General features: G+C 49.0%; 2 protein-coding genes across 3 annotated transcripts in view; one reads left to right on the forward strand and one right to left on the reverse strand.

The window, feature by feature from the left end:
• The window catches only part of ANKLE2 (ankyrin repeat and LEM domain containing 2), a 29,911-nt gene extending 12,457 nt beyond the window's left edge, over positions 1-17,454 (forward strand). Inside the window, exons 3-13 of the mRNA XM_088828085.1 lie at positions 642-836; positions 2,217-2,410; positions 2,490-2,678; positions 7,948-8,070; positions 9,864-9,930; positions 11,547-11,719; positions 12,458-12,564; positions 13,382-13,572; positions 13,862-14,498; positions 15,047-15,178; positions 15,530-17,454. Of these exons, the coding sequence (XP_088684211.1) occupies positions 642-836; positions 2,217-2,410; positions 2,490-2,678; positions 7,948-8,070; positions 9,864-9,930; positions 11,547-11,719; positions 12,458-12,564; positions 13,382-13,572; positions 13,862-14,498; positions 15,047-15,178; positions 15,530-15,752 (2,231 nt within the window). The 3' untranslated portion in view covers positions 15,753-17,454. The remainder of the gene's footprint in view (positions 1-641; positions 837-2,216; positions 2,411-2,489; positions 2,679-7,947; positions 8,071-9,863; positions 9,931-11,546; positions 11,720-12,457; positions 12,565-13,381; positions 13,573-13,861; positions 14,499-15,046; positions 15,179-15,529) is intronic.
• A 1,332-nt stretch (positions 17,455-18,786) lies between these two features.
• PGAM5 (PGAM family member 5, mitochondrial serine/threonine protein phosphatase) lies at positions 18,787-26,454 on the reverse strand. Of its 2 annotated transcripts, none has more exons than XM_055404426.2 (6): positions 26,264-26,454; positions 23,735-23,913; positions 21,960-22,085; positions 21,785-21,873; positions 21,546-21,676; positions 18,787-19,836 (listed from the first exon to the last, which is right to left on the reverse strand). In XM_055404426.2, the coding sequence occupies exons 1-6, from the start codon at positions 26,452-26,454 to the stop codon at positions 19,686-19,688; spliced, it is 867 nt and encodes a 288-aa protein (XP_055260401.1). In that variant the 3' UTR covers positions 18,787-19,685. The 2 variants fall into 2 exon arrangements, with proteins under 2 accessions (XP_055260401.1, XP_055260400.1); XM_055404425.2 differs by having other exon boundaries at positions 21,546-21,679.
• Positions 26,455-26,598: the final 144 nt, after the last annotated feature.

Genomic DNA, 26,598 nt, shown 5'->3' on the forward strand with positions numbered 1-26,598 from the left:
TATATCTAGTACCCTTTTTATGTGTGTATATTATTTATTTATTTATTTATGGTTGTGCTGGGTTTTCGTTGTTACACTTGGGCTTTCTTTAGTTGCAGGACATGGGCTTCTCATTGCTGTGGCTTCTCTTGTTGCAGAGCACAGACTCTAGGGCAAGGGCTCAGTAGTTGCCTTACCTCACAGCATGTGGAAATCTTCCCAAAACAGGGATTGAACCCATGTGTTCTATATAAATCTGCATTGGCAGGTAGATTCTTAACCACTGGACCACCAGGGAAGTCCAATAGTCATAGTTTTTTGACTTACTTTTAAAATTATTTAGATCGTTGGTCCATAAATTTTATTTTTATATCTTTAGATGTAAAAACTGCATATACAGATATAAATACATATGTATATACAGATATAAAATATTTATTATTTATATCCATGCATATTCATATGATCAAACTTACTGTGTTCTTTTTGCTAACTGACGCCCTTTTTTTTTTGGAAGATTAAAAATCTGAAATATTAATGAGAGAAAAATCAGGCTACTGGGTAACAATTGTTAATTAACAAACCCAGGGCTTCAAGTGTGAATTAGGTGAAGGGCTCCAGTTAATTGTGCCTGATTTTCCTTTGTCGCTTTTCCCATACAGAAAGGATTCACGTTTATGAAGATAAAAAGGAAGCCTTACAAGCTGTCAAGATGAACAAAGGATCCCGATTTAAAGCTTTTACAAACCGAGAAGATGCTGAGAAATTTGCCAGAGGAAGTTGTGATTATTTCCCTTCTCCAAGCAAAACCTCTTTACCACTGTCTCCTGTGAAAACAGCAGCACTCTTTAGCAATGGTGGGTTAAAAGGTCATTTATATAGCAGCTCGTATCTGGCTTTACTATCAGATTTACTCCTGGGTATTTTACACCCTCTTTCTTGGTAACGAGTTTTCTCCACCTTTGAGAGAAGTCCAGTGTGCTGGGAGTAGAGAGCTGAGGCCCAGGCCACAGAGCAGCTGGAGGAGGATGAGTCAGTTGGCTGGTCTGGGTTGAGGCAACAGGAGCTGAGTGGGCCAGGCAGCTGTTGAGGCCCCAGAGCTGACAGGGCTGTGGGAGAAGCAGCGAAAGGGCCTCCATTGCCCTGTGTTCTGTGCCTCTCATCGCACTTTCTCTCCTGCAGCCTGTTGGGTTCTAGGCCTTTTTAGATGCTGAGACCTATCTACTTCCGCCCTGAAGCTACACCTTCCTCTAAGGCTCATGGTACTTGCTTGTACTTGTACTTGTGAAAGCACATTGTTGTGCATGTGCTCGGTCAGTCGTGTCCGACCCTTTGTGACCCCATGGACTGTAGCCCGCCAGGCTCCTCTGTCCATGGAATTTTTCAAACAAGGATACTGGAGTGGGTTGCTATTTCCTTCTTCAAGGGATCTTCCCGACCGAGGGTCAAACCTGCATTCTCTTACATCTCCTGCATTGGTAGGAGGATTCTTTACTCCTGCACCACCAGGGAAGCCCAAGTGGTACCTGCTTGGCCTCAAACAGTTCTCCAGTAGTTGAGCTTGCCTGCAGGAACCATCCAGCCAGAAACCTAGCCACTGCCACTCCCAACTCAGGACGAGGGTCTTGTGAGGGACCTTTGCTGTCAGCATCATACAAAACCCCAGTGGACTAGCCTCATTCTTGCCCCTCCATGAGCTCACAACGGCCCTGCTTCCCAGGCTGGCTGTGATTCCTGAGGAAGCAAGCTCTCCTTGCAGGCAGTTGGCCTTGGATCAAGAGTGCTGTGTGCCTCCTCTTCTGTCCCTTGCTGGAGGTACTTCCTCCATGGAAGCCAAGATGATTCCCAACACTTACAGGTTTCCCTGTTCACGTTCCTCAAATGGCTTTCACACACTCACAGGTGTTGTGATTCAGCCAGTAGACCTTCCTCTTGACTCACTGCCTTGCTGGGGCTGCTCCTTACTCTTGCAAGGTCCCATGCAGGAGTGGATCATATCCCTGGCCGTGTGTCCATATCTTTCTTCCCCCTGCTGAGCTTCACAGCCTGCCCTTCACTGCCCGAGGTTGGGACACGCGTCTGTCTGCTGCAGATCATCCTTGTTTCTTAACCTTTTACTCTCAAGTAGATCATCAGCGTCTATGGGAAAGATTTTTCTCGCCCTCAGTGAAGCACATAGTGGATGATGAGAAAATGTTTGTGAAGTTCAATGTTCTTCAATTGTCTCTTCATGACAGATGGGTTGTACTTGCCTGAGTCAGAAACAGCAAGCAAAGAGCGAGCAAACAGCTATAAAAATCCGCGCACACAAGACCTCACTGCCAAACTTCGGAAAGCTGTGGAGAAGGGAGATGAAGACACCTTTTCTGACCTCATCTGGAGTAATCCCCGATATCTGATTGGTTCGGGGGACAACCCAACCATCGTACAGGTAAACCTACTTCTAGCATCATTAGCATCAAGACTGCAGGTGATGAAGGCGAAGCTCAGAGTCTGCCATTTTCTTTCAGGAAGGTTGTCGGTACAATGTCATGCACGTGGCTGCGAAAGAGAACCAGGCTGCTGTGTGCCAGCTCACCCTGGAGACGCTGGAGAACCCCGAGTTCATGCGGCTCATGTACCCGGATGACGAGCCGCACATGCTGGAGAAGCGCATCTGCTACGTGGTGGACCTGTACCTCAACACACCGGACAGAGTGGTATGCCTCGTCGCCATCCTGGGGTGGAAAGAGGATTTTGGTGTTTGTTTACCATGTCCTTGTGCTGAATCTTCTCTTCTTTTCACAGCTATCTGTAAGGCCTCCTCAGACAGCCATTGCTATATTTCTTTTTCTTGGGGATGGTCTTGATCTCTGTCTCCTGTACAGTGTCACGAACCTCTGTCCATAGTTCATCAGGCACTCTATCAGATCTAGTCCCTTAAATATATTTCTGACTTCCACTGTATAATCATAAGGGATTTGATTTAGGTCATACCTGAATGGTCTAGTGGTTTTCCCTACTTTCTTCAATTTAAGTCTAAATTTGGCAATGAGGAGTTCATGATCTGAGCCACAGTCAGCTCCCGGTCTTGCTTTTGCTGACTATATAGAGTTTCTCCATCTTTGGCTGCAAAGAATATAATCAATCTGATTTCGGTATTGACCATCTGGTGATGTCCATGTGTAGAATCTTCTCCTGTGTTGTTGGAAGAGGGTGTTTGTTATGACCAGTGGGTTCTCTTGGCAAAACTTTATTAGCCTTTGCCCTGTTTCATTCTGTGCTCCAAGGCCAAATTTGCCTGTTACTCCAGGTGTTTCTTGACTTCCTACTTTTGCATTCCAGTCCCCTATAATGAAAAGGACATCTTTTTTGGGTGTTAGTTCTAAAGGGTCTTGTAGGTCTTCATAGAACCTTTCAACTTCAGCTTCTTCAGCGTTACTGGTTGGGGCATAGGCTTGGATTACCGTGATATTGAATGGTTTGCCTTGGAAACAAACAGAGATCATTCTCTCATTTTTGAGATTGCATCCAAGTACTACATTTCGGACTATTTTGTTGACCATGATGGCTACTCCATTTCTCCTAAGGGATTCCTGCCCACAATAGTAGATCTAATGGTCGTCTGAGTTAAATTCACCCACTGCAGTCCATTTTAGTTGGCTGATTCCTAAAATGTCTATGTTCACTCTTGCCACCTCCTGTTTGACCACTTCCAATTTGCCTTGATTCATGGACCTAACATTCCAGGTTCCTATGCAATATTGCTCTTTACAGCATCGGACCTTGCTTCTATCACCAGTCACATCCACAACTGGGTATTGTTTTTGCTTTGGCTCTATCCCTTCATTCTTTCTGGAGTTATTTCTCCACTGATCTCCAGTAGCATATTGGGCACTTACTGACCTGGGGAGTTCCTCTTTCAGTATCCTATCATTTTGCCTTTTCATACTGTTCATGGGGTTCTCAAGGCGAGAATACTGAAGTGGTTTGCCATTCCCTTCTCCAGTGGACCACATTCTGTCAGACCTCTCCACCATGACACATCTGTCTTGGGTGGCCCCACACTGCATGGCTTAGTTTCACTGAGTTAGACGAGGCTGTGGTCCATGTGATCAGATTGCAAAAAGCAAAGGAGAAAAGGAAAGATATAACCGTCTGAATGCAGAGTTCCAGAGAATAGCAAGGAGAGATAAGAAAGCTTTCCTCAGCCATCAATGCAAAGAAATAGAGGAATACAACAGAATGGAAAAGATTAGAGATCTCTTCAAGAAGATTAGAGATACCAAGGGAACATTTTATGCAAAGATGGGCTCGAGAAAGGACAGAAAAGGTATGGACCTAACAGAAGCAGAAGATATTAATAAGAGGTGGCAAGAATACACAGAAGAACTGTACAAAAAAGATCTTCACGACGAAGATAATCACGATGGTGTGATCACTCACCTGGAGCCAGACATCCTGGAATGTGAAGTCAAGTGGGCCTTAGAAAGCATCACTCACTGGTAACAAAGCTAGTGGAGGTGATGGAATTCCAGTTGAGCTATTTCAAATCCTGAAAAATGATGCTGTGAAACTACTGCACTCAATATGCCAGCAAATTTGGAAAACTCAACAGTGGCCACGGGACTGGAAAAGTCAGTTTTCATTCCAATCCCAAAGAAAGGCAATGCCAAAGAATGCTCAAACTACCACACCATTGCACTCATCTCACACGCTAGTAAAGTAATGCTCAAAATTCTCCAAGCTAGGCTTCAGCAGTAGGTGAACCATGAACTTCCAGATGTTCAAGCTGGTTTTAGAAAAGGTAGAGGAACCAGAGGCCAAATTGCCAACATCCACTGGATCATCGAAAAAGCAAGAGAGTTCCAGAAAAACATCTATTTCTGCTTTATTGACTATGCCAAAGCCTTTGACTGTGTGGATCACAATGAACTGTGGAAAATTCTGAAAGAGATGGGAATCCCAGACCACCTGACCTGCCTCTTGAGAAACCTATAGGCAGGTCAGGAAGCAACAGTTAGAACTGGACGTGGAACAACAGACTGGTTCCAAATAGGAAAAGGAGTACGTCAAGGCTGTATATTGTCACCCTGCTTATTTAACTTATATGCAGAGTACATCATGAGAAATGCTGGGCTGGAAGAAGCACAAGCTGGAATCAAGATTGCCGGGAGAAATATCAATAACCTCAGATATGCAGATGGCACCACCCTTATGGCAGAAAGGGAAGAGGAACTCAAAAGCCTCTTGATGAAAGTGAAAGAGGAGAGTGAAAAGGTTGTCTTGAAGCTCAACATTCAGAAAACAAAGATCATGGCATCTGGTCCGATCACTTCATGGGAAATAGATGGGGAAACAGTGTCAGACTTTATATTTTTGGGCTTCAAAATCACTGCAGATGGAGATTGCAGCCATGAAATTAAAAGATGCTTACTCCTTGGAAGGAAAGTTATGACCAACCTAGATAGCATATTAAAAAGCAGAGACATTCCTTTGCCATCCAGGGTCCGTCTAGTCAAGGCTATGGTTTTTCCCATGGTCATGTATGGATGTGAGAGTTGGACTGTGAAGAAAGCTGATCGCCGAAGAATTGATGCTTTTGAACTGTGGTGTTGGAGAAGACTCTTGAGAGTCCCTTGGACTGCACGGAGATCCAACCAGTCCATTCTAAAGGAGATCAGTCCTGGGTTTTCATTGGAAGGACTGATGCTGAAGCTTAAACTCCAATACTTTGGCCACCTCATGTGAAGAGTTGACTCATTGGAAAAGACCCTGATGCTGGGAGGGATTGAGGGCAGGAGGAGAAGGGGACGACAGAGGATGAGATGGCTGAATGGCATCACCGACTCGATGGACATGAGTTTGAGTGAACTCCAGGAGTTGGTGATGGACAGGGAAGCCTGGTGTGCTGTGATTCATGGGGTCGCAAAGAGTCAGACACGACTGAGCGACTGAACTGAACTGAAGGCTTAAGTAAGGATTCTTGAAACAGAAGAGTTTTACATATTTATATAAGGGAGAACCCAATGATGGCTGAGAGCCAAGGGCTGTAAATTCTGAAGGAAGCCTAGGAGTTTGAGAATTTGTGTTTGGCAGGAGAGGAAATAAAGGAAGCTTAGTGGATTATTTTTAACATATTGAATATGATACGTTGAACTGAAGAACTGGAATCAAGAATAACTTTTCTCACAAGAGAGAAAATGACAAAGGGAAAAATTTTGGCCATGATGGCAAAATTAAAGAAGAGCATAAAAGGGAAAACAGTGGTTACATGAAAGCAGTAGTAAGTGTGAAATAGGCCAGAGAGAACAAAATCATAGTATATTAGACTAAGTGTGAACAGACTGAATCAGGGTATGTCACAGTGCTGTTGCTAAGTGTGACTTTTTGGTGTGATGCAGGCCGTGTGCCCTGCTGGAAGTATAATGTAGTGGTTTTCATGCCTGTGTAGTGCTCATTGAAAACATGCATGTGTGTCCACAGAGACCGCTGGATGAGTTCTTGAAATTAGGTGTTACAGATCCTATTCTTTGACCACGAGGCACTGAGAGTAGGAATCGCTTAAAGTGCTGACCTCCAAACCCAGGGGCTCACCAGAGGGTGTAGTGTAAAGGAGAGGCTGGATCAGCCAGGAGTGGCTAGAGGACCGAGAGCCCCCCAGCTGTGTGGGAATGAAAGTTGCTGGCAGGTGTGAGGGGAGTGACTGGGGTCAAGCTTCTAAAGCTCAGAGCAGGTTAGGGAAGAATGTTATGTGCTTGAGGAAGAAGGGTAGCCAGAAGGACAGGGAGCATGGAGGGCACTTTGCACTTGATATCTTGAATACTGAGTGGACACAGCTGGCCCTGTTGTGCAGCGGCCCCGCCCCACTGGCCTGGCTGGGAGCTGTGGTGATGCTGCAGCCTTGGCCACAGGGCTGAAGGTGGCTCAGGTAGATGGTGGACCAGGGAGGGCCTGGTTGGGAGAAGGCAGTCAGGCCAGGGCTGGTAAGGGGCAGCCTGTCCGATTCAGTCAGTATAGCTTTACTGGAAGCCAGCTCTGATCCTTCTGTGTGTCTACAGCTGCGGTGGGTGGGGCGGGTGTGTGTGGCAGAGCCTAATGGTCTTCTGAGCCCCGGCTGTTTACTGTATGGGAAAGCCAGGGGCGGTGTCAGCAGCTCCTGGAGACAGTGAGATGACCTTAGAAGGTGCAGAGTGGGGGTGGAGCTGCCCTGAGGGTATTTGCTTGCACAGGGGCTTGGGGTCACCTTGGAGAAGGGGGACTGGAGCTGGGAGTGTGGGTGCAGGCAGCAGGGCCCTTGGGACTCTAGATAGCTGGGAGAGAAGCTCTGAGCATGCAGCATGGCATGTAGAGGGAAGAACCCAAGGGCTAGGATGTGTGGTCGTTGCAGGTGGACCTGAGCAGATTCTTGTTTTGGCCGAACTGCCTCCTAGTCTTCGGCCATCCAAGTGAACGTGCCGGGGGCAGTGGCTCCACAGCTCAGGGGCCTGCTGGTCTGAGGGGAGACTGGGGAGGGATTGAATTGAAAAACCTTGTGGAGTCAGAAGGGAAGAGTTTCATTTACTGTAATACTAGCCATTGGAGAGAGTTCTGAGTACAAACCAAATCATGGCCTTTGCTCAATTCTAGATCTATCTGTTGTTGTTATCTATTTGTTTTACCTTATAAGCACTGATTTTAAGACATTGTACTGGGCCCTGAATTGTTGAAGCTGCTGTTTGCTGACCAGGTGTTACACCCTAGCTCTGTTGTAAGCTCCCCCAGCCACTGGACACACAGGAACGGAGCATTATACTGGGCTAACGCCCTGGCTTAAAGTGGGTGTATGCTAGTGTGCCACTTACTTTTCAGCTATAAAGACACTGCCTTTTTATAGTCTTTTATTTTTAAGGGTTTTTGTTTGTTTTACTAAATACTTATTTTTAGTAACTTGAAGCAACTTTATGAACCAAAACAGTGTATATAAGTGTTCTTTTGCATCTCTCCCAGGGCTACGACACACCATTGCATTTTGCTTGTAAGTTTGGAAACGTAGATGTGGTCAATGTGCTTTCTTCACACCCTTTGATTGTAAAAAACCCAAGGAATAAATATGATAAAACACCTGAAGACGTAAGTACCGATTAAAATCTTATTACATAGTTTTAGAAATGAAAATATATAAAATTACAAGGTTTGCAACCACAACTACCGTGAAGACACAAGTAACTGTGTACATGTGTTTGCCTTATGGCAACAGAACCTTGATTGTCAAGTAAGATGTACTCTGAAGAAGATGCCTCTATAGAGCCAGGAGGGAGTGAGCTGCCCTAGTTTGCAGATTTTATTTTCCTGAACTGGGTGGTCAAGCTGTCCTCAGTGGCTCACCGTGTTTTGACAAGTTCCCTCTGCGTCCTTCAGCTCACCAGGGTCAGAGAGGACATAGGAGGTGATGCTTGTGCTGCTGATGGTGGTGGTCGTGGATGATGGAGATGGTGAGGATGGAGTCAGTCATGATGGTGGTGGTGGTGGTGGTAATGTGATACGGTGGTGAGGATGATGGTAACTGGTGAGGGCTAATGGAGATGGTGATGATGAAGATGCTGCTGCTCGCGTGTTCAGCTCAGTATGCACCAGGAGCTGTCTTGCGCCCCTCTTCTATATTCTCACCTGGCCCATACAAGCCTTAGGAACAGGCCTTGTCAGGATGTATGTCAACAGTTGAGCAAAATGTGCTTTAGAGAAGGCAGCAGTGCCTCTGTGCAGTGAGGTAGAGAGGAAAGTGGACCTGAAAGAACTGGAAGATGAGTTAATTTGTAACATGCATGGGAGCTGTTGGCTGGCTTGGACCTGCCAACCCTGTGGAAATAGAATTTGTAAGATCCTGTTCTGGCAGCGGCACATCCTTTTCATTTGCTATGATTATGTAAGTTGCACCCACTTCTGTAGCAAGTTTAGAATTCACATAAAAAGAATAAAATTTACCAGCCAATTCTGCAACTCAGAAATTACCCTTATTTTGGATAAATCTGACTCAACTTTCTGTGTGCATGTGTGTGGGTTTTCTCAGTATGAGATGGTGACACATTTTTGTTTCACTTTTTTTTTATTTTGTATCATGCTGATAGCCTTGATAGTTTCAGGTGAACTGGCTGAGGGACTCAGCCATACATATACATGTATCCATTCTCCAAACTCACCTCCCATCTAGGCTGCCACGTAATATGAGCAGAGTTCCATGTGCTGTACAGTAGATGGTGACATGTATTTAAAGCACTGGACATCTCTCACAATCAAGAGTTTAAAAGAAAATGTTGCACTGCTTGAAGGTTCACTGTGCAGTGGTAGTTTGTTTTTCTCGCAGGCTGGCAGGAGATGGTAATTTTGTGGTTCCTTCCTTTTTTTTTAAGGTTATTGGTTTTTTATTGTTTGTAGCTAAAATGTTCACAATTCTCTAATATCTGAGAACATTGATTCCTGTGGTTGCAAAAATGAAACATCTGTGTCCCTGTTCAATAGAAGTTGTATTTCAGTCTAGTCAAACCATAGAAGACAGGCTCCCAGGCAGTGAAATGTATAGCCCTAAGGTGTGGACATGTCTGCTCTGACTTGATGGTTCACCTTAAGGTTTCCTTTCCTTGCAGAAAATTAGGAAATGTAGACAGCATGAAGAAAGAAGGTAAAATTTACCTGTAATCTCAGAGTTTGTTCTCCTTGTCCTGGCCCCTTGGAGCTTTTACAAAATATTGACGAAGGAAAATTGCACTGTTAAACAGACATTTTTTTATCGTGGGCTTTATGAAATACTCAGTGTTAGGATCTGTCTATCCTTGTTGTGTTGACTTTAATACTTCTGCAAAATCATTTTCATGATAAGAAAATGTGATAAATTCGATTCAGAGTGTTCACTTTTTTTTTTTTAATAGGTTATTTGTGAAAGAAGCAAAAACAAATCTGTGGAATTGAAGGAACGGATTCGAGACTACTTAAAAGGTAAGGTGGGGAGTGGGCACCCAGAGTGAGGAGGCCCTCCATGAAGGTCCTGGCAGCATCTAGACCACCTTGTGTGTGGGAGTGAAGCCAGTGGGCTGTTGCGACCCCCTCAAAATTACCCTGGGTTCCACCTCCCTTTTCTGGGAGACTGTCACACTTTTCTGTCACTTGACTGTTGCTTGCGGCCTCACCCCTTGATCTCTGCAGCCTCTTGGGCAGCAGGTGCCTCCAGCCCCTCTTCCTTGGCCACAGTGTGTAGGGCAGCCAGAAGGCGGGAGAGGCCTGCCTGGAGCCCCTGTGTCAGTCGTTTGGTGGCTCCCTGTCCTCCACTGCCCTCTGCCCAGGCTGTCCCCGTCTCCGCTTCTGCGACCTCCCGACCCTGGATCACCACTCTCCAGCCAAGGGCTTCTCAGACCATGGCCCATGGGCCAGTCCTTCCTGGCTCGGTTTCCCGGGGCCTTCAGCCTCTGGTCCAGAGCTCCCGGGCTGTGTCCCAGCCAGCCTGCAGGCTTCAGGGCACCTGGCGGTGGAAAGCCCCCCTTCCTGCCCCCTTTTTCCTCTGTGTTGTTTCCAGGGAGTTTGAGCAGTTGGCAGCAGCTCTCTCAGTGGCCTTGCTGCAGATACGGGAAGCTCTCTGCCTCTCCTGTGTGCTCGTCTTTATCTGCTTCTCTCTGGTTTCCATTCCTGCCCAGATCCCTGGTGGTTTCTTTAGTGGAGGGCTCGGTGAGGCCTCTTGGTGTGAAGTCTTATGGGCCCCCGGCAGCCACCACCATTGCTCACGTAGTGTCCTTGGTGCTTTCCTGCCACATTGTCCCTGTGGCCTCACAGCCTTTGTCCTTTCCAGGTTCCATACCAAAGCCGATTCCAGGTCTGTTTGGAGATATGTGTTCAGTGATAACAAAATTGTAACACATGAAACAGAATAGGAGTTGGGGGAGGACGGAGGTTGAAATGCATCTTCTTTGTAAGGTTTCTCCAGCTCCTCTTCAGCTGCTCTGTTTCACAGGTCCCTCTCAGTCCTCCTACGAACCTGGGAACAAGCATGTGTTTGTTGCTCCCCTTTGCTTTTTTCTTCTCCTCCTTATTTCTCCACAGAGGAAGAGTGTGGGGCTCATTAGGTGCAGGAGTCTGGCGCAGACTGACCTCTCTTCAGTTGCTCTGGCTCCAGAGCTTTCTCAGCCTTTTTACTGTTAATATCTTTGACTGGCATGCAGAACCTGTGGGGTAATAACCCAGCTGATTCTCAGGCTGATTTCCAGGGCCTAACAGCCACTGTCGGAGAAGGCAATGACAACCCACTCCAGTACTCTTACCTGGAAGATCCCATGGACGGAGGAGCCTGGTACGCTGCAGTCCATGGGGTCGCGAAGAGTCGGACACAACTGAGCGACTTCACTTTCACTTTTCACTTTAATGCATTAGAGGAAGAAATGGCAACCCACTCCAGTGTTCTTGCCTGGAGAATCCCAGGGACGGCAGAGCCTGGTGGGCTGCCGTCTTTGGGGTCGCACAGAGTCGGATACGACTGAAGTGACTTAGCAGTAGCAGCAGCAACGACCACTGTGGTGCAGGCTGTCCACACACATCACCTAGCCCCATGTGTTTTCTCCTCCCAGGTCACTACTATGTGCCCCTCCTGAGGGCAGAGGACACATCTTCTCCTGTGATCGGGGAGCTGTGGTCTTCAGACCAGACAGGCGAGGTCTCTCACATTGGCCACACTGGAGGCTTCCCCAAAGACCCTGTTCTAACCCTTCGAGCCTTCGCAGGGCCCCTGAGTCCATCTAAGGTGAGCATCTGTGGAAGGTTCTGGAACAACTCCTGGCTGTCCCCACCAGGAGTGCTGGGTTTTTCCAGCCTTTTGCTTTGTGCTTGGTCCTGGAGACCAGGTCTCATGAAACTCCAATGAGTTGTCAGTGAGGCTTCAGAACTTCCATGGAGGAACAAGAGTGTCTTGACCCTATTATTAGCCAGAGCAGGTATGTGACAAGCGGTGCTCCCAAGAAATGAGGTTTCCCTGGGTTTACTCTCCCCATGCTGGCATTACCTGTGCCCTCCCCTAATCCGTGCCCATGGACCTTGCACAGCGTATGCCCATTCCATTGTCCTTGGATTTGAGCTGTCACTAGGAAACTTCCACTCGCAGACTCTGAAGTTCACCTTCCAGACGGAGGTATTTCATATACTGACCTGTATGCCACTCTTTCCTCTTGGTAAAAGAAAGCTGTAGTTAGTTACCTTAAACTATGAAATGTTAGGAATAGATTTAACTGCATGAAACATAAAAAGCACACACACTGATTGGACAGCAGGTCTGTAGGGTCTCCATCAAAGCCTCCTGGCTCAGTTCTGACCCTCAGTTCAGCCCAGACCTTGCCAGGGTCCCTCCTGGCTTCTACTGTGATATAGCTGAGGTCCCTTAGCTACAGGGCAGGAGGGCACATTGCCTGCATTGTGTTTGGGGTTTTGGGGGGCACTGCCTGGCAACGTGGGTGCATAGCACATCTCAACACACTTTCTGTTCTAGGCAGAAGATTTTCGCCGACTCTGGAAAACCCCGCCTCGAGAGAAAGCGGGCTTCTTCCACAGTGTCAGGAAATCTGATCCAGAAAGAGGCATTGAGAGAGTGGGAAGGTACTTAAAGAGCACAAAGTGGCAAAGAGCCAAGTGGTGGTGTCTTGTGTGCCAGTGTGCTGATTGGGACTTTCAAAACAGTAATTCCCAGAAGTGTTTACTGGTAGACTTTAAAGCCTTTTTACTAAGGTCTAATTTGCAGAGGTGTACACTGCAGCAAGGCTCCATGAGAACAGTCCCTCCTGGCAGTCAGGTGGGGTGTCCAAGGAGCATGAGGCTGTGTGGGGAAAGGAGCCATACAAGGAAGGAGAAAATAAAATACCAGAGGAGGGTGTGGCCATAAACTGCTATAAAAGACGTCCCTGAAAAGTGTTTTCCACAATCAAGAAGTTAATTTACAGTGTATCATCAAATAATGCTTAACTGGATGGTTTTAGAACTTTTTCTCAAAATATGTGCCCAGCTTTAAGTTCACAACTTGAAAAGGACCTCTAAACATTTATGTCTGGCCCAAACCAGAATTGTCTTCAACTTTGTATTGTTGTTTTATGAAAACCAAAATGTTCTTTGTTAGTGGAGTTTTACAGTTTGCCCTTTTTTATCTCTTGTGAGTGTTGGTGTGAGTGGAACGGTTTGCAAGTGGTACCTTTCTCACCCGTGACCTTGACTCATTCCGTAGCACAATCTTACCCTGTGAGGGGGGCGCTGCTTCAGGAAGTTAAGCGTACTCTTTCAGCCCCTAATTTAGGATAAAATGAAACCAAGGTTGCAGGTGCAGTTTGGGTACTTCCAGCATAAAGTGGCTGTTTTCTGTGTAGTCAGTTCTGTGAGTTTTTCTTCTGCTCTTAAAACTGGTTAATTTGCTTTATTCTTACAGGGAGCTGGCTCATGAACTGGGGTATCCCTGGGTCGAATACTGGGACTTTTTGGGCTGTTTTGTTGATCTGTCTTCCCAGGCAGGCCTGCAAAAGCTAGAAGAATACCTTACTCAGCAGGAAGTAGGCAAAAAGCACCTGCAAGACATGGGAGAAAATGCAGCGTGTCGCCAGGAGGACGCCTCAGCCCTAGGTAAGGACACACAGTGTGTCCAAGGCTGGTGAGACTGGCAGCCCGTCCTGTGGCCAGGTCTGTGGGAACCTGTGGCTTCTCATTTTCCTGCCTATGAGGGGGGCAGCTTGGCCTGGAGCCTGTAATTCTGTATGCAAAATCCTGCTTGAATTTTTCCAAGGTTTTCTGTCTTAAACGAGGAGGAAGCTTTGAATATGGGAGTGACTTGTCACAGGGTTTGTGCTATGCGCAGTGACATCCCGAAGTCCCCTTGTCATCACCTCTGAGAACTGCTTTCTCTCCCTCACAGGCCGTCACAGGAAGTGCAGCAATTCCATCTCTGTGAGGGCGTTTCTAGATGAAGATGATGACATGAGCTTGGAAGAGATCAAAAACCGGCAAAACACAGCTCGAAACAACACTCCGCCCAGGGCAGCTACTTTTGGAGACTTGGGGTGTGACATCCTCCCCTTGGAGCAGACAGAACTTATTGAAGCCTCAGCCCCGACCAGTCCCCACAGCAGCAGAAATGGGTTTTGCAGCCCCTTGAGGGATGGCAAGACCCTGGGTGGGAAGAGGCCCAAGGCCCAGAGTGGGGAGGAAGACCTCCTGTCACCCGTCTCCGGCTTGACTGTTGAGTTTGATAAATTGAATTTGCAGAATCTAGAAAGTAGCTTTTCTAAGACACCAAATCAAAGAGTGAAAACTAGAGATAAGAAGATCCTGACATCAAGAGTGAACGCAGGAGGAAGTGACGTGTTAGAACCTCTTGCTGCTGATAGACTTGGAAATAACCAAGGAAGGACAGAAAATGAGATGTCTGCTGGAATTGCTAACATGTGCCTGAATCAGGACAGTTCTGTGCACGAGCACCGCTATGGCAATGGCTCGGAGCCCTCGGAGGTTCCTGCCTCGAAGGAACCTGTCCAGAGGCTCTTCCTTTTTGGGTATGAGTCGGGGAGCACGCACGTGTGTTGGGGGGTGGTGGGCACAGGCGCCAGTATGATTCTCGGACACTTCCTTCCACCCCAGCCAGCCTGACAGGCACTTGTTCCATCCATCTCACGGGTTGGTGGTTTTCTATCCATCCTCATTGATCCTCCAAGCCAGTGGGAGACGGCATTTTCTGGCTCCTCCTTGCGTCCACTGTACTTCCCACCATGACTGAGCTGTCCTATGAGTTTTAGGAAGAAAGGCCATTTTGGGGTCAGTCTCAGTTGTCCAGCTGATGGCCTGTTCCCCCTTCTGCTCTGTCTTCTGGAGGTGGTAATACACAGAGTGCATCTTGCCAGCAGGTCTGGGGCCGAGTTCTCCTCCCTGTGGGCCACATGTTCCCTCTGCCGTCCCTGCCCATGCTACTCCCACCCTCACCCTCACCCCCACCCCCCGACCTGGATTGCAGCCTTCAGCTAGTGCCTGAGGTGGTGGTAATGGACGCAGTGGTGCTGGATTTCTGGGTACAATCACAGAGGTTTCTGCTTCTCGTGCCTTCTAGAGAAGAGCCGTCAAAACTTGATCGGGATGTTCTGGCAGCCCTGGAGTGCACGGACGTGGACCCTCGCCAGTACCCAGCTGTACACAGGTGGAAGAGTGCTGTCCTTTGCTACTCGCCTTCGGACAGACAGAGGTACCCACAGGCCTGGGGGACAGAGTCACTAGATTCGTGGGGAAGTTCACACAGATCTGTTAGCCAGGCTGGTGGGAAGTCCCCTGACGTGTGGCTGGGGGTGACAAAGTGGAAGGGTGCTGCTGACAAGTGGGTACGGGACGGAAGTAGCCCAGGTTCCTGCTCAGGGTCACATGCCACTCGTGTGGGGAATGGTAATGAGCTTTCAGTCTTCAGGGCCCACAGCTCCCAGGCTTGCAGCACCTCTGCCAGTGCTCTCTCGGGGGCAGGGGCCCAGATCCTGTCTGTGGCCTCCACTCGCCCCATCCCATCCAGCCGTCCATGCTGACTGCCTGTTCTTGGTTTCCTCAGCTGGTCCAGCCCCTCGCTGAAAGGGAAGTTGAAGTCTCAGCTCCTGGACATCAGTGGCCCTCCTAGCGGCAGCCCTGGGAGAAGCAGCCCCGCAGGCGGCAGCCCTGGGAAGCCTGGCTCCACAACTCACGCCTCCGGCCTGGGCAGCCCCGGGCGCTACAGCCCCGCCAACGGGGGCCACCTCCGCCGGATGGCGCGCCTGGCCCAGCTTGCCACCTTGTAGGGCCCATGCACACTGCTGGGGTTCTTGGTTTGTTCTTCGTTGTTTTGTTTGTTTTTTAAGAAAAGTACTGTGTTTATTGCTGAAATTTCACATGCCAAAATAATATTCTGATTAATTTATCAGTCCTTATTTAGAGAGTAAAATAATTTTAGAAATTGCAAGTATTCTGTATAAAATTTAGCTTTCTGTTATTTGGAGAGAAGGTGAACATAAACTCCTGGAGGTTTTCTGAAAACCCTCTGTGGTTACAAACAGGCTCTGTTGGCCGCCCCAGGTGCACGTAAGGGAAGCGGGCGCCAGAGAGGCCGGGCTGCCCCGCGGGTGGCAGCCCCGCTCCTCCCTCGACAGTGCTGCGCTCCCTTCCGCGCCGTTCCTGAAGCACGGGTGACGTTTGTGCCTCTGCCTTTTCTGGGGAGGGCCTTTGACTTTCTAGTTCATGACAGAAAATCCTCTCTGCTTTGCCGGTCAACCGTTGATTAGACACTGACAAGGTGGGCATCCAGGAGTAAAGGAGCCTTGCATGTGTCGGACAGTTGCAGCGACACTTACAGCTGGGAGTCACTGAAGACACTTAAGTGAGTGACCAGAAGATGAAACTAGCTTTTTTCTAGAGGAAAAATGGTAGCCGCTGGGAGTCATGTGAATAGTCTCACACACTCACTCACCAGCGGTCCTTGGAGGGTGTTTCCTTTCTCACCAGCACTTGGCCTTTCACAGTGCACCTTATGTAGCTGCCAGTGCAGTATAATAAAGTAACCTGAATGTTGTTCCCTGGATTTGAGGTGTACCCCGTATTTTAGAATGCATTTTAGTTGGACTTGCTTTATGAAAGAGCCTCACGTTTTAATAGAGACAAAAGGTTTGCTTTGGAGGAAATAGCGGATCCCAGTTCTGTCCTTTCAGTGTGGCTTGTCTTCCCTCCCCCTGGGCCATACCTGCTGGAGCATTTGCACACACAGAGCTCTGCATCCCGGAGGGCTAGGACATTGCAGCCAAGCTGAGGGCTGTTTCTCCCGTGTTACCAGTGACCGCTCACAGCAGGGTTCTGGGGGCATTGCCAGTGTTTGATCAAAAGTGAAAACTACCAATGCGTCTGCTGTCCAGTGCCTTTTGTAAATCACTTTTGATTCTCCTGAACTTACTCTTTGAGACTATACAGTGATAGGAGGTAGACATAAGTGAGATTCTTTTTTATTTGTAAAGATTCTGAATTGAAACTTACGTTAAAAAAAAGCTTATTTCTTTCACACAATAACAAGAGACAGGTCAGGAATATCAGACCCGAGATTAAGGTTTTAAAATTCAAAAGGTTGTTACACAGGGTGTTCTCACTTGTGTAGCAGACGACCTAGACGTAAGAGAAAAATACATTCTGTTCTACGAACCAAATGGCGTTTTTAAAAAACATCTCTAGTCTCAAAGAAATCAGAACACAGATGTAGTCATAGTGATGATCTGTTTTCTCTAAAATTTGACCATGCCTTCCTGTATATTGTTATAAATATTCAGATGGAAATTAAAGTAGGGATGTGCCCTAACTTTGCAGACTGCTGTTTCTGTTTTCTCAAGTTTAGACCTTTGATTATTTCTCCATTTGTTTATATAAGTTGGCCCTGGTTCCACTGAATGCATTATCATGTGTCCCGTGGTGATTTTACATCTTTTTAAAACTACTTAATGGAATAAATTATTTTTAAAACCATGTGGTAATCATTCTAAGCTTTTAGAAAGACCTCTCTCAACTGTGCCCAGGAAAAGTGCCCTTTTTAGCAAACTCTTAAACAGTGTTTGGGTTAAACAGAACATCAATCTGAGAGTGGTTTATTTGCTGTCTGGGGTCCATTCATTCCTAACACAGTTGTGAAAAGCCTTGGCATCAGTTAAACTAGCATATTTCCTAAGTGTCCTATGAAACAGGAAGCATTTTTCTGTGATGTTGACAATCAGTGTGTAACATCTTTGGTTGGAAAGAGGTGTTGGGAACCCCATCATGGTGGGTAGTGGCTGTGCCATGGGCTACAGTGCAGGGGGCTCCAGAGGGTCCCCTGACTCCTGGGGGAGAGCAGGCGCCACACGCGGCAACCAGATCTTCTGGGGTAGTTTTTGGATGTTTCCAGAAGTGTTCACAGCTCAGAGAGGATGGTTGTAGGGTGATTGTCTTTTCGGGTTCAGTTGCCAGTCACTGGGTACATCGCCATCCCATCCCCAAGCCAGGTGTGCTCAGGCAGTTGGAGGCATGTTTCTCATTCCGTGTGGAGACCCACAGGCAGCTCTTGGTCACCCGTGCCCTCAGGTTCCTTCCTCAACTGTCTCAAGATATTTGGGAACAAACAGCAATGCAGCCAGTAGGAACCACCTTCATTCCTGCTGCTGTCAGTTCAGGATCCCTCCTGACACACAGGCTCTTGGGGTGGGTTTTTATGTTGGTCACATTTAGGATGTCTTTCCTGACGTTTCGTAAGTTCTCGGTCATATGTCCCACCTCAGGGTGGTTTCCTGGACCCTTGTAACTGACCCCATCCAAACACCCTTGTCCTGCTCCTGGGTTCACTTCCTGTTTCTGAAACGTTGCGCTACTCCTCAGCGGTCAAGTGCAAAGGGTGGACACGCCACTGAAAAGACAGGTCTGCAGATAGGACAGCGGTATGACCACACAAACCCAAGGAAACAGGGGGGACCTGCAGGTCCTGAGGGTCCGGTGCACAGGGCTCAACTACGGGATCTCAGGCACCCGAGGCCAGACACCTGGTGCTGCCTTTCACTTTTCTGGTCTTGGACGTTGGCACAGCCCCTGGCTAACTTGTCAAAACTATTTCTATAGAATGGTGCATTGTTGTTGCTTTTAGAAAACCACTTAAGCTCACTGTCCTGGGTCAGGGCCTCTCACTGACCCTGTTGGGCAGATGCCCTGCAAAACTTAAGCCCAGGGTACACAAGATACTGGGGACAAGGGCTTTCTGCTGAGACTTTCTCTGCTAGTTGGGGCTGCTGTTTGTCATGCACAGACTTCTTGTTTTAAAACATTCACAATTAGTACTTTGAAAAACCAGTAAAATAAAATTTTATTTTGTAGTTATTTCCAAAATTGACAGAAACATCAAATACTCCAATTAGTTGCACTGATTACAGAAAACGTTCATAACCACTTAATAAAAATTGTACTTTCTCCTAAAATAACAGAAATTTGGGATGGACACACTAAATATTTTAATCCATAAGCATAAAAGATTAACAGCCAGAGGCAAACAAGGACTGAACTGTCAGTTGGACGTTTTACTGAAACAGGCCGCTCTTGGGGCATTCATCACTGCCTCTCTGGTGAGGCCAGCAGCTCAAGTCACCTCCCTCACTGGCCAAGGTGCTCCTCCTGTGTGTCCAGAAAGGTGTCACAACACAAAAGTTCAGATGCCACAGCATCAGGGAGGTGTGACTTTGGAGTGAGAAACTGGTTTTCAAAGCAAGAACCAGATGAGGAAAATCTTTATGTAAGTGACAAGTTTTAGGAAACGAATGTACGAAGCAGAATAAGTTACAAATGAAAGAAGCGCTGCGCCCTCCTCCTCTTCCTCCTGCCTGACAGGCTCTGCTGGCCTGCTGCGATGTCTGCCTGGTCCCCACAGTCACGGCATCTGGGGGGCCTCATCCAGTCCCTCAAATAGGCCTGCTTGGACCCCTCAAGGCTCGTCCTGGATGAGAGGGAGGCAGACACTCTGCGAAAGAGATGAAGCTGGTCTGATCTGAGAGCTTCCCTTTTCCTTCCTGGACCGTGAGTTAGGAACTCTGTGTTGTAAATCCTTTTGCCTTCCCGCTGCCTAGAGGTGGCCGTCCCCGCTGCGCAGCCTGTGGGGGGGACATGGGGGAACCTGCAGTCTTGGCAGCACCCACACCAGGTTGGCAAGGGGCTGAGGAGGACACGGGGCCTTGAAGCGGCCCTCAGGAACGGGAGATCTTGTCAGGAGGCATGAACCCTGTGTCCCCGAGGGCCCTGAGAGCCACTCGGCCATCGGGCCGGACCACCAGGTGGGTAATGCTGCCGTTGTTGAGGGAAAGACGGAGCCAGCCTTCTGGAGGGAACTGCAGCGCCCTAAGAAGAAGAGAGAATGTGCTAGAAACGGGCCAGGTCTCGACAAAGCTGAGGGTCCCCCACTCCAGATGAGAAGCCCCTGGGCAGACTTCCAGGGGTTGGGTCCAGCATCTGTAAGTCCCTTCTGTTTTCAGATGGGGTTTCTCAGAGGAAGGAGCTGCCAGGCAGATGTCAACCCAACAGTCCAACAAGGGGTAGGGGGTAGTCCAGTCCCCTCTGGGATGGGGATCAATCGCGCTCGAGGCCTGCAGGTGAGTCACAGCACACTGGTTAACAAATGCATGCAACTTATCTGCTTTCCCAGTGTAACCAGAAGCGGGCAGAGGGCAGCCAGATGGTGCAGCAGATGCAACCATGACCCCTGGAGCGTTTCCATGCTCTTAAAAGTGCTTTTGAGGCACAGTTAGTATTTGCTGAAGTGCCCAGCCTGACTACAGCCTCTGTCCACGTCACCACTCTTCCTGCCCTAGAACTTTGGGGTTGACAAGCGGCAGCCTCATGGCTTCTCACCACCACTCTGTCAAGAATTTTGCCAACTTGAAGGAGTAACTACCTACACACTGCTTTTTAAAGTCTTAATGTCACACTCACCACTTTAAAAAACTGTCTTAAGTTAGGGGGCAGGCCGCCCTCCCATTTCCTGGGGCAGAGGCCCTCGCTCCCGGCAGCCTTGTCTTTAGCACAGGTACCACTGCTCCAAACCTGGTCATCTCTGGCCCGTTTTCAGCACTGGGTTCGCCTCCCAGTGATGCTGGGTCAGTGCTGTCCTGGGATATGGAAGGATGTGTGTTTACACAGCCCAGGTGGCTGGCTTCTGGGTGTTAAAAGCAGCACACAGGCTCAGGCTCCAAGGCTGCAGCCCAGCCCTTCCTCCCAGCAGCACTCGACCTGGCCTGGAACCTGCTCTCCCAGCATGGCGCTTCTCGCCTGGAGCTGTGTGTGATATCTGGACAGATGGGCCCATGGGAGAAGGGGGATCCCCTCAGCTCCTGAAGCACCTGCCAAACAGCTTCTGATGGATCTGGGGGAGGCAGGGTTACAGTTTTTCACATCTTGCTCTACGTGGGATTTGGTCAAATACATGAGCACCCTGCTGGCCTTTCCAGGTCCAGGTCCTCTGTGACTCATGGATATGGCTCAGGGCAAGGATCACTGCAAAGGCCTGGAACTTGGTGGGGCCAGGACACAGGGAAGTGGTTGCTGGCTCCAATGACACAGGAGCCCCTGAAGCAGCTCCCGACTTTGTACCCTGGATCAGCTGGAGCAGGCAAGTGACTAACGCTCACAGGTTATAACCCTGCAAAAACAGGCCCATGAACCCATAATTGCAAAAAATTTCCAGTTAATAAGCTAAGGGAAATACAAAACTATGAGGCAAACATTGAGTAGCCACGGTGGCATGATCCAGCGACAGGTGCTAAACCAGTCACTGCACGTCAGGGAAATGGGGTGTTGGCATATAAAGTGTGACTTTGCAGTGTGAGCAGCCGGCACATAGCGCCTGAACCAAGCAACCACAGCATCGCCCGGGAAAGACTGCCAACGGAGGGCACTTGGTCTGGTCTGTTCCCACCAAAAACACAGTCATGTGAAAACTGGACTGAAAGCCATTCTACCACACCACCAGCTGGACCTGGAGGAGACACGCTGTGGGCACAGGCTGGCAGGAGGGGAAGTAGGGTCAAGGGGCATCTGGCAGGACCCCTCACCGGCACACGATGTAGCGAATGACATTGGCGTGGCAGATGAAGATCTCATAGCTGTCCTCCTGCTGCTTGGCGTCTGCCCGGTGGATGTAGTTCCGGAAGGCGGCCTCGATCCGCGCTCCATCTTCATAATACTGCTGGGGGCAGAAAAAGGAATCGTGCGTACGGAGGCAGTGTGGGCCACGCTGCCACCAGGAGCCCAAGAGCAGAGTGGAGGCTGCTCCGGGGGGAGTTTTTTTTACCACAGCCTCCGGCTTCCAGTGAGACACAGGGGGGTCGGGCTCAATGGGGGCGCCTTCCCTCAGCAGGTCTGTGCTGACCTTGCAGACGCCTGCAGAGAAGCACAGGACTCAGCCCCTTTAGGAGCAGCCGCCACTCCCTCCCTGCTGCTGGGCACCTAGGGTACCTGGCACTCACCTGGCAGGTGTTTGCTGATGATGTCAGTGGTTTCTACTGCACGGGTCATGGAGGAATGGACGATTTTATTAAACTTCAACCCCAAGCTTGCAAGTCGGAGACCAGTTAGTTCAGCCTGCTCACGACCTTGAAGGGGGAATACACTGGAGAATTACACGTGGTGGGAGTCCCTGCTTGTTTCTATTTCACAAATACTTCAGTCCTTACCAAGAACCATTAGGGCTGGGGGACAAGATGGGCAGCCCCTCCCAGGACGCAGGCCTAAGGAAGAGGTCAGGCTTTCAACAGGTAAAGTCAGTGAGACAGACCAGCCACCTCCAGCCCCATACAGAAAAAGCATCAAAAACAACGGCCACAAGGACTTACCTGGTGGCACAGTGGATAAGAATCCATCTGCCAATGCTGGGGATATGGGTTTGATCCCTAGTCCAGGAAGATCCCATATGCTGCAAAGCAACTAAGCCTGTGCACAACTACTGAGCCTATGCTCCTCACCAAGAGAAGCCACTACAATGAGAAGTCTATGCACCGTAATGAAGAATAGCCCCCACTCAATCAACACAACTAGAGAAAAGCCCACACACAGCAACGAAGACCCAGAGCATCCATATATAAATCTTAAAAAAAGAAAAAAACACCCAGCCACGGTTGAGGGTGACTGAAGTTTGGGTGGAGTCCTGTTTACTATTTCTGGGTCCACTACACTATTCTTACTCAAGTTTATCCAAAGCTTGGGTCTTAATGCTCCAGTGACCAGCCACGCAATCACTACAGATGTCAACATGTGAGGATGGACAACCAGCACTGCTAAGGTCTGGGTGCAAATACAAATGCTTTTCCTCAAATGTATCTTAGAATCCAACTGAAACGGCCTTGGGGAGTCAGTTTCAGCTGGACATGTGACACCACAGATGCAGCTTTCCTTCTGAGCCTGAGGACAGGCCACCAGCCCCTTTGCACAAAAGGGTACTATCTCACTCAACAAAGAAATTTGTAAAAATGTAAACTCTACCTCCAAACACTCTGCATTTCCTGTCTGATGGACTCCTCCTATGGATACAGGCACAGAAAGACCAAGGTGGGAGGATGTGCCCAGCAGCACCATTCACAGCAGCAAGAAACTGCCACAGGGGCCAGCACTGGGCGGGGCCCTGAGACATGCCACTGTTTATAAGGAGCCTCTGAAGCTCTTCAGCAACTAAGTCAAGACATGGGGCACCGGGTGGAGCCCCTGCAGAGCACCTGCAGGCAGGATCCATCGTAATATTCTTAAAGTTGAGGGCCTCCCGGGTGGCTCAGTGGCAAAGATTCTGCCTGCCAATGCTGGAGACATGGGTTCAATCCCTGATCCAGGAAGATCCCACATGATGTGGAAGAACTAAGCCCATGTGCCACAACTACTGAGACTGTGCTCTAGAGCCCAGGAACCGCTATTAAGCCCATGTGACAGAGCTACTGAAACCCACATGCCCTAGAGCCCGTGCTCCACAAGAGAAGCCACTGCCAAGAGAAGGCGCACACCGCAACTACAGAGCAGCCCCCACTCACCACAACTAGAGACAAGCCTTCACAGCAACTAAGACCCCGCACAGCCAAAAATGAATACATTTTAAAACACTTATTAAAAAAAGGCTGAGGACATTTTCAAAATCTGTCTTGAGTCAGATTAAATTGATTATTACTATTAATGACAAAGCTCACGACTGGGCCAAGAACACCTGACACAGGTCCAAGGAGGCCTGCCGAGCGGATCAGCAGACAGCCCAGCCACATACCCAGGGGCGTCAGTGTGCGGTCCTTCTCCAGGGAGGCGTCCACGTGGTACTGGGAGTGCCTGATGAGGAAGATGTGCCGTGTGGCCTTGGCCTTGCAGTGGTCCAACCTGGATGTCAGCTCCTCTTCTCCAGGTTCTAGGTTTCTCTTCCGCAGGTTGACCAGGGACAGTGGTTCTCTCCTGACGTTGAAACACAAGACGGTGTGCTCTGTGCCCCTGCTCACAAGTCACCCCTAGTCTTTCTGACAGAGGGGCTTCCTGTGTTGGGAGGTGTAGGGGAGGAGCCAATGTCCTCTGTTCCTGGTGCTAGGCCTGCCCTGGGCGGCTAGATGGTGGACAGACAGATAAGCAAAGCCTCTGTGCTGTTCATGTCCTTGTGAGGAGACAGACAATCACAGCAAGAGGACCAGTGACACAAAGAGGAAGGAGTGGCTGTGGGAGGGCAGGTGGGAAATGCTCACAGGGCGGCCTCGCTGACAGGGATGCTGTGCTGCCCCTTAGTAGCCACTGACCGTATGGTTACTTACACTCAAAATCATAAAAATTAAGTACAATTAAAATTCCCATTTCCTCAATCACACAAAGCACATTTTCAAAGCTCAGCAGCAAGTGGGACAGTGGCCATCACACCGGACAGGGAGAAGAATGTTCCCAGTATCATGGGAATCCCCCTGGTTGGCCCTGCTGGGTGCTGGGAAAGGGCTGATGGGGGGTGGGGGGCTGCTGGGAGGGCGCAGCAGTAGCAAAGATGCTGAGAAATGATGTCTGGTGAAGACAGGCTCTGTTAGCTCATGGACCGTAAGTCAGTAGAAAGTTAAATGCCTGTGAGACTGGCAGAGCTGGGAACGAATGTACTCTGCGGAGACAGTGCTGGAAGAATAAGTTTTGAGGGAAGTCATGGTGAATTCAAGGGTTCTGCTTGGGCCATGTGAACCTGGGATACCCATAACAAAACCAGGCTGAGATGCCACACTGGCAGTCATGGGGGAGCTGGGGCTTAGCCAGAGAAGACCTCTGGTACCACAGGCACAGATATAGGAAGCCTGGCTTCTCAGGAAGAGGCTCGAAATTTCATTGAATGAGGCTCTGGAACTTTCTAACATGGATACCACTCTCCTTACTCCCTCATAAATCTAGACTTGGCAAGCAAATATAGCATGTCAGCCTCAAACAAAGCTGAAGTCTGGCTCTCCCTCAAGTAAGTCCTTTAACCTCAGAGTGACTGTTTCCTTGGAAAGGCACATTAAGAAGACTGTACTGATGTTTAAAAGGGAATATGACCCCAGCCTAATCATGAGAAATACAGACAAATCCCAACTGAAGGACATTCTACAAAATACCTGATCAGCACTCTTCAGAACTGTCAAGGTCGTCACAAGTTAGGTCTGAGAAACTATCAAAGCCTGATTGTCATATAGGATCCTGGGAGAGACAATGGACTACAAGTAAAAACTGAGGAAATCTCAATAAATTATAGACATCAGTTAATAATATTCACTGTAACAAATACCATATGTTAGAGTAAGGTGTTAACAACAGAGGAAGTTAGGTGTGGAACTCTAACAAAATAGGAACTCTGTTGTCTTTACAATTTTTCTGTAAATAGAAGACTATTTTAAAATGAATTTATCTTTAAAAATTAAAGGTTAAAAAGAATACCTCTGAAATTCTCTATACAACGAGGCTAACAATAAATATTAGTTCTGTGCCCCACACTCAAAGTGTTAAGTAGGAAAGAGCTGGGACTGGGTAAACCATCCCATAACCCAGAGCAGTGCCATCCAATAGAAACAGAACACTGACAATGTATGTTATTTAAAATTTCCAAGTAGCCACACTTACAAAGTAGGAAGAAACAGGGGAAATTTCAATAACTCACTTTATTCACTCCAGCATATCAAAAATACTATCGTTTCAATACAGTATTTTAAGATCTGCACTGCTTTGGTTTCTAAATTTAACATTAAGTAAGGCTAAAAACTGCTTCCTGATCACAGAACCCACCATTTCCAAGTGCTCGATAAGAATACTGACAGCGCGTGGCCGGGGTGCCTGGGACCCCTGGACCTCATGATCCTACGCAATATGTCAGCTGGTCCTGTCCCTGAGCGGCCTCCTCGCAGCGGCCCCCTCGCAGCGGCCCCTTCCAGGACCCAACTCCACCTGACCCTCTCGGCAGTATCCCAAATATGGGATTAGCATGCCGTCACTCAATCTGAATATTCATAAGCTAAGAGACAGAAATAAGGACGAGAGCCCTATTACGGTCCAACCCCTCCGTTTAGGACTGAAAACGTCCACTCCGGAGATCCAGGTACTCCTTCCTCAAAACGACCCTCTGGGCAGACAAGGAAACTGGTGTTCAGAAGAGGAATCGAGGGACGCCTCATGTCCAGGGCCAGCCTCGCGGCCAGAACCGAAAGAGAAACCAGCACGCAAACCTGCCCCGCCCGCCCCTCCGGGGGACCCACCACACCGACCAGACGGGACGGCTAGGGCCCGGGAAGGGCTACCGCCGCCGGCCCCGCACCTGTCCCAGTTGGGATCCCAGACGCCGGGCCCGGGGCGCGCAGCACCCGCCCACGCCGGGGGCTCGACCACGCGCGGCTCCGCGTCCCCGCCCGCGCGAGGCTTCCCCACCGCCACTGCCGAGAAGAGCACCGCGGCCGAGCCCCCGGCCAGGCCGCAGGCCGCCAGCTGTAGCGCCTGCCGGAACGCCATGCCGGTCAAGTCCCGCGTCGACCCCACGCGGGCTCCGCGCAGGCGCGCTCGGGTGTGGACGGCGTGCGGCGAGGGACACGCTTCGTCGGGCGTACGCTTCCGGCCGGCGGACTGCGCGGGAGCCGGCGCGATCGCCTTCTTCGC

The sequence above is a fragment of the Moschus berezovskii genome, chromosome 19, assembly GCF_049115385.1.
Source record: "Moschus berezovskii isolate FMDL1 chromosome 19, NW_MosBer_1.0, whole genome shotgun sequence".
Classification (NCBI taxonomy): Eukaryota; Metazoa; Chordata; class Mammalia; order Artiodactyla; family Moschidae; genus Moschus; species Moschus berezovskii.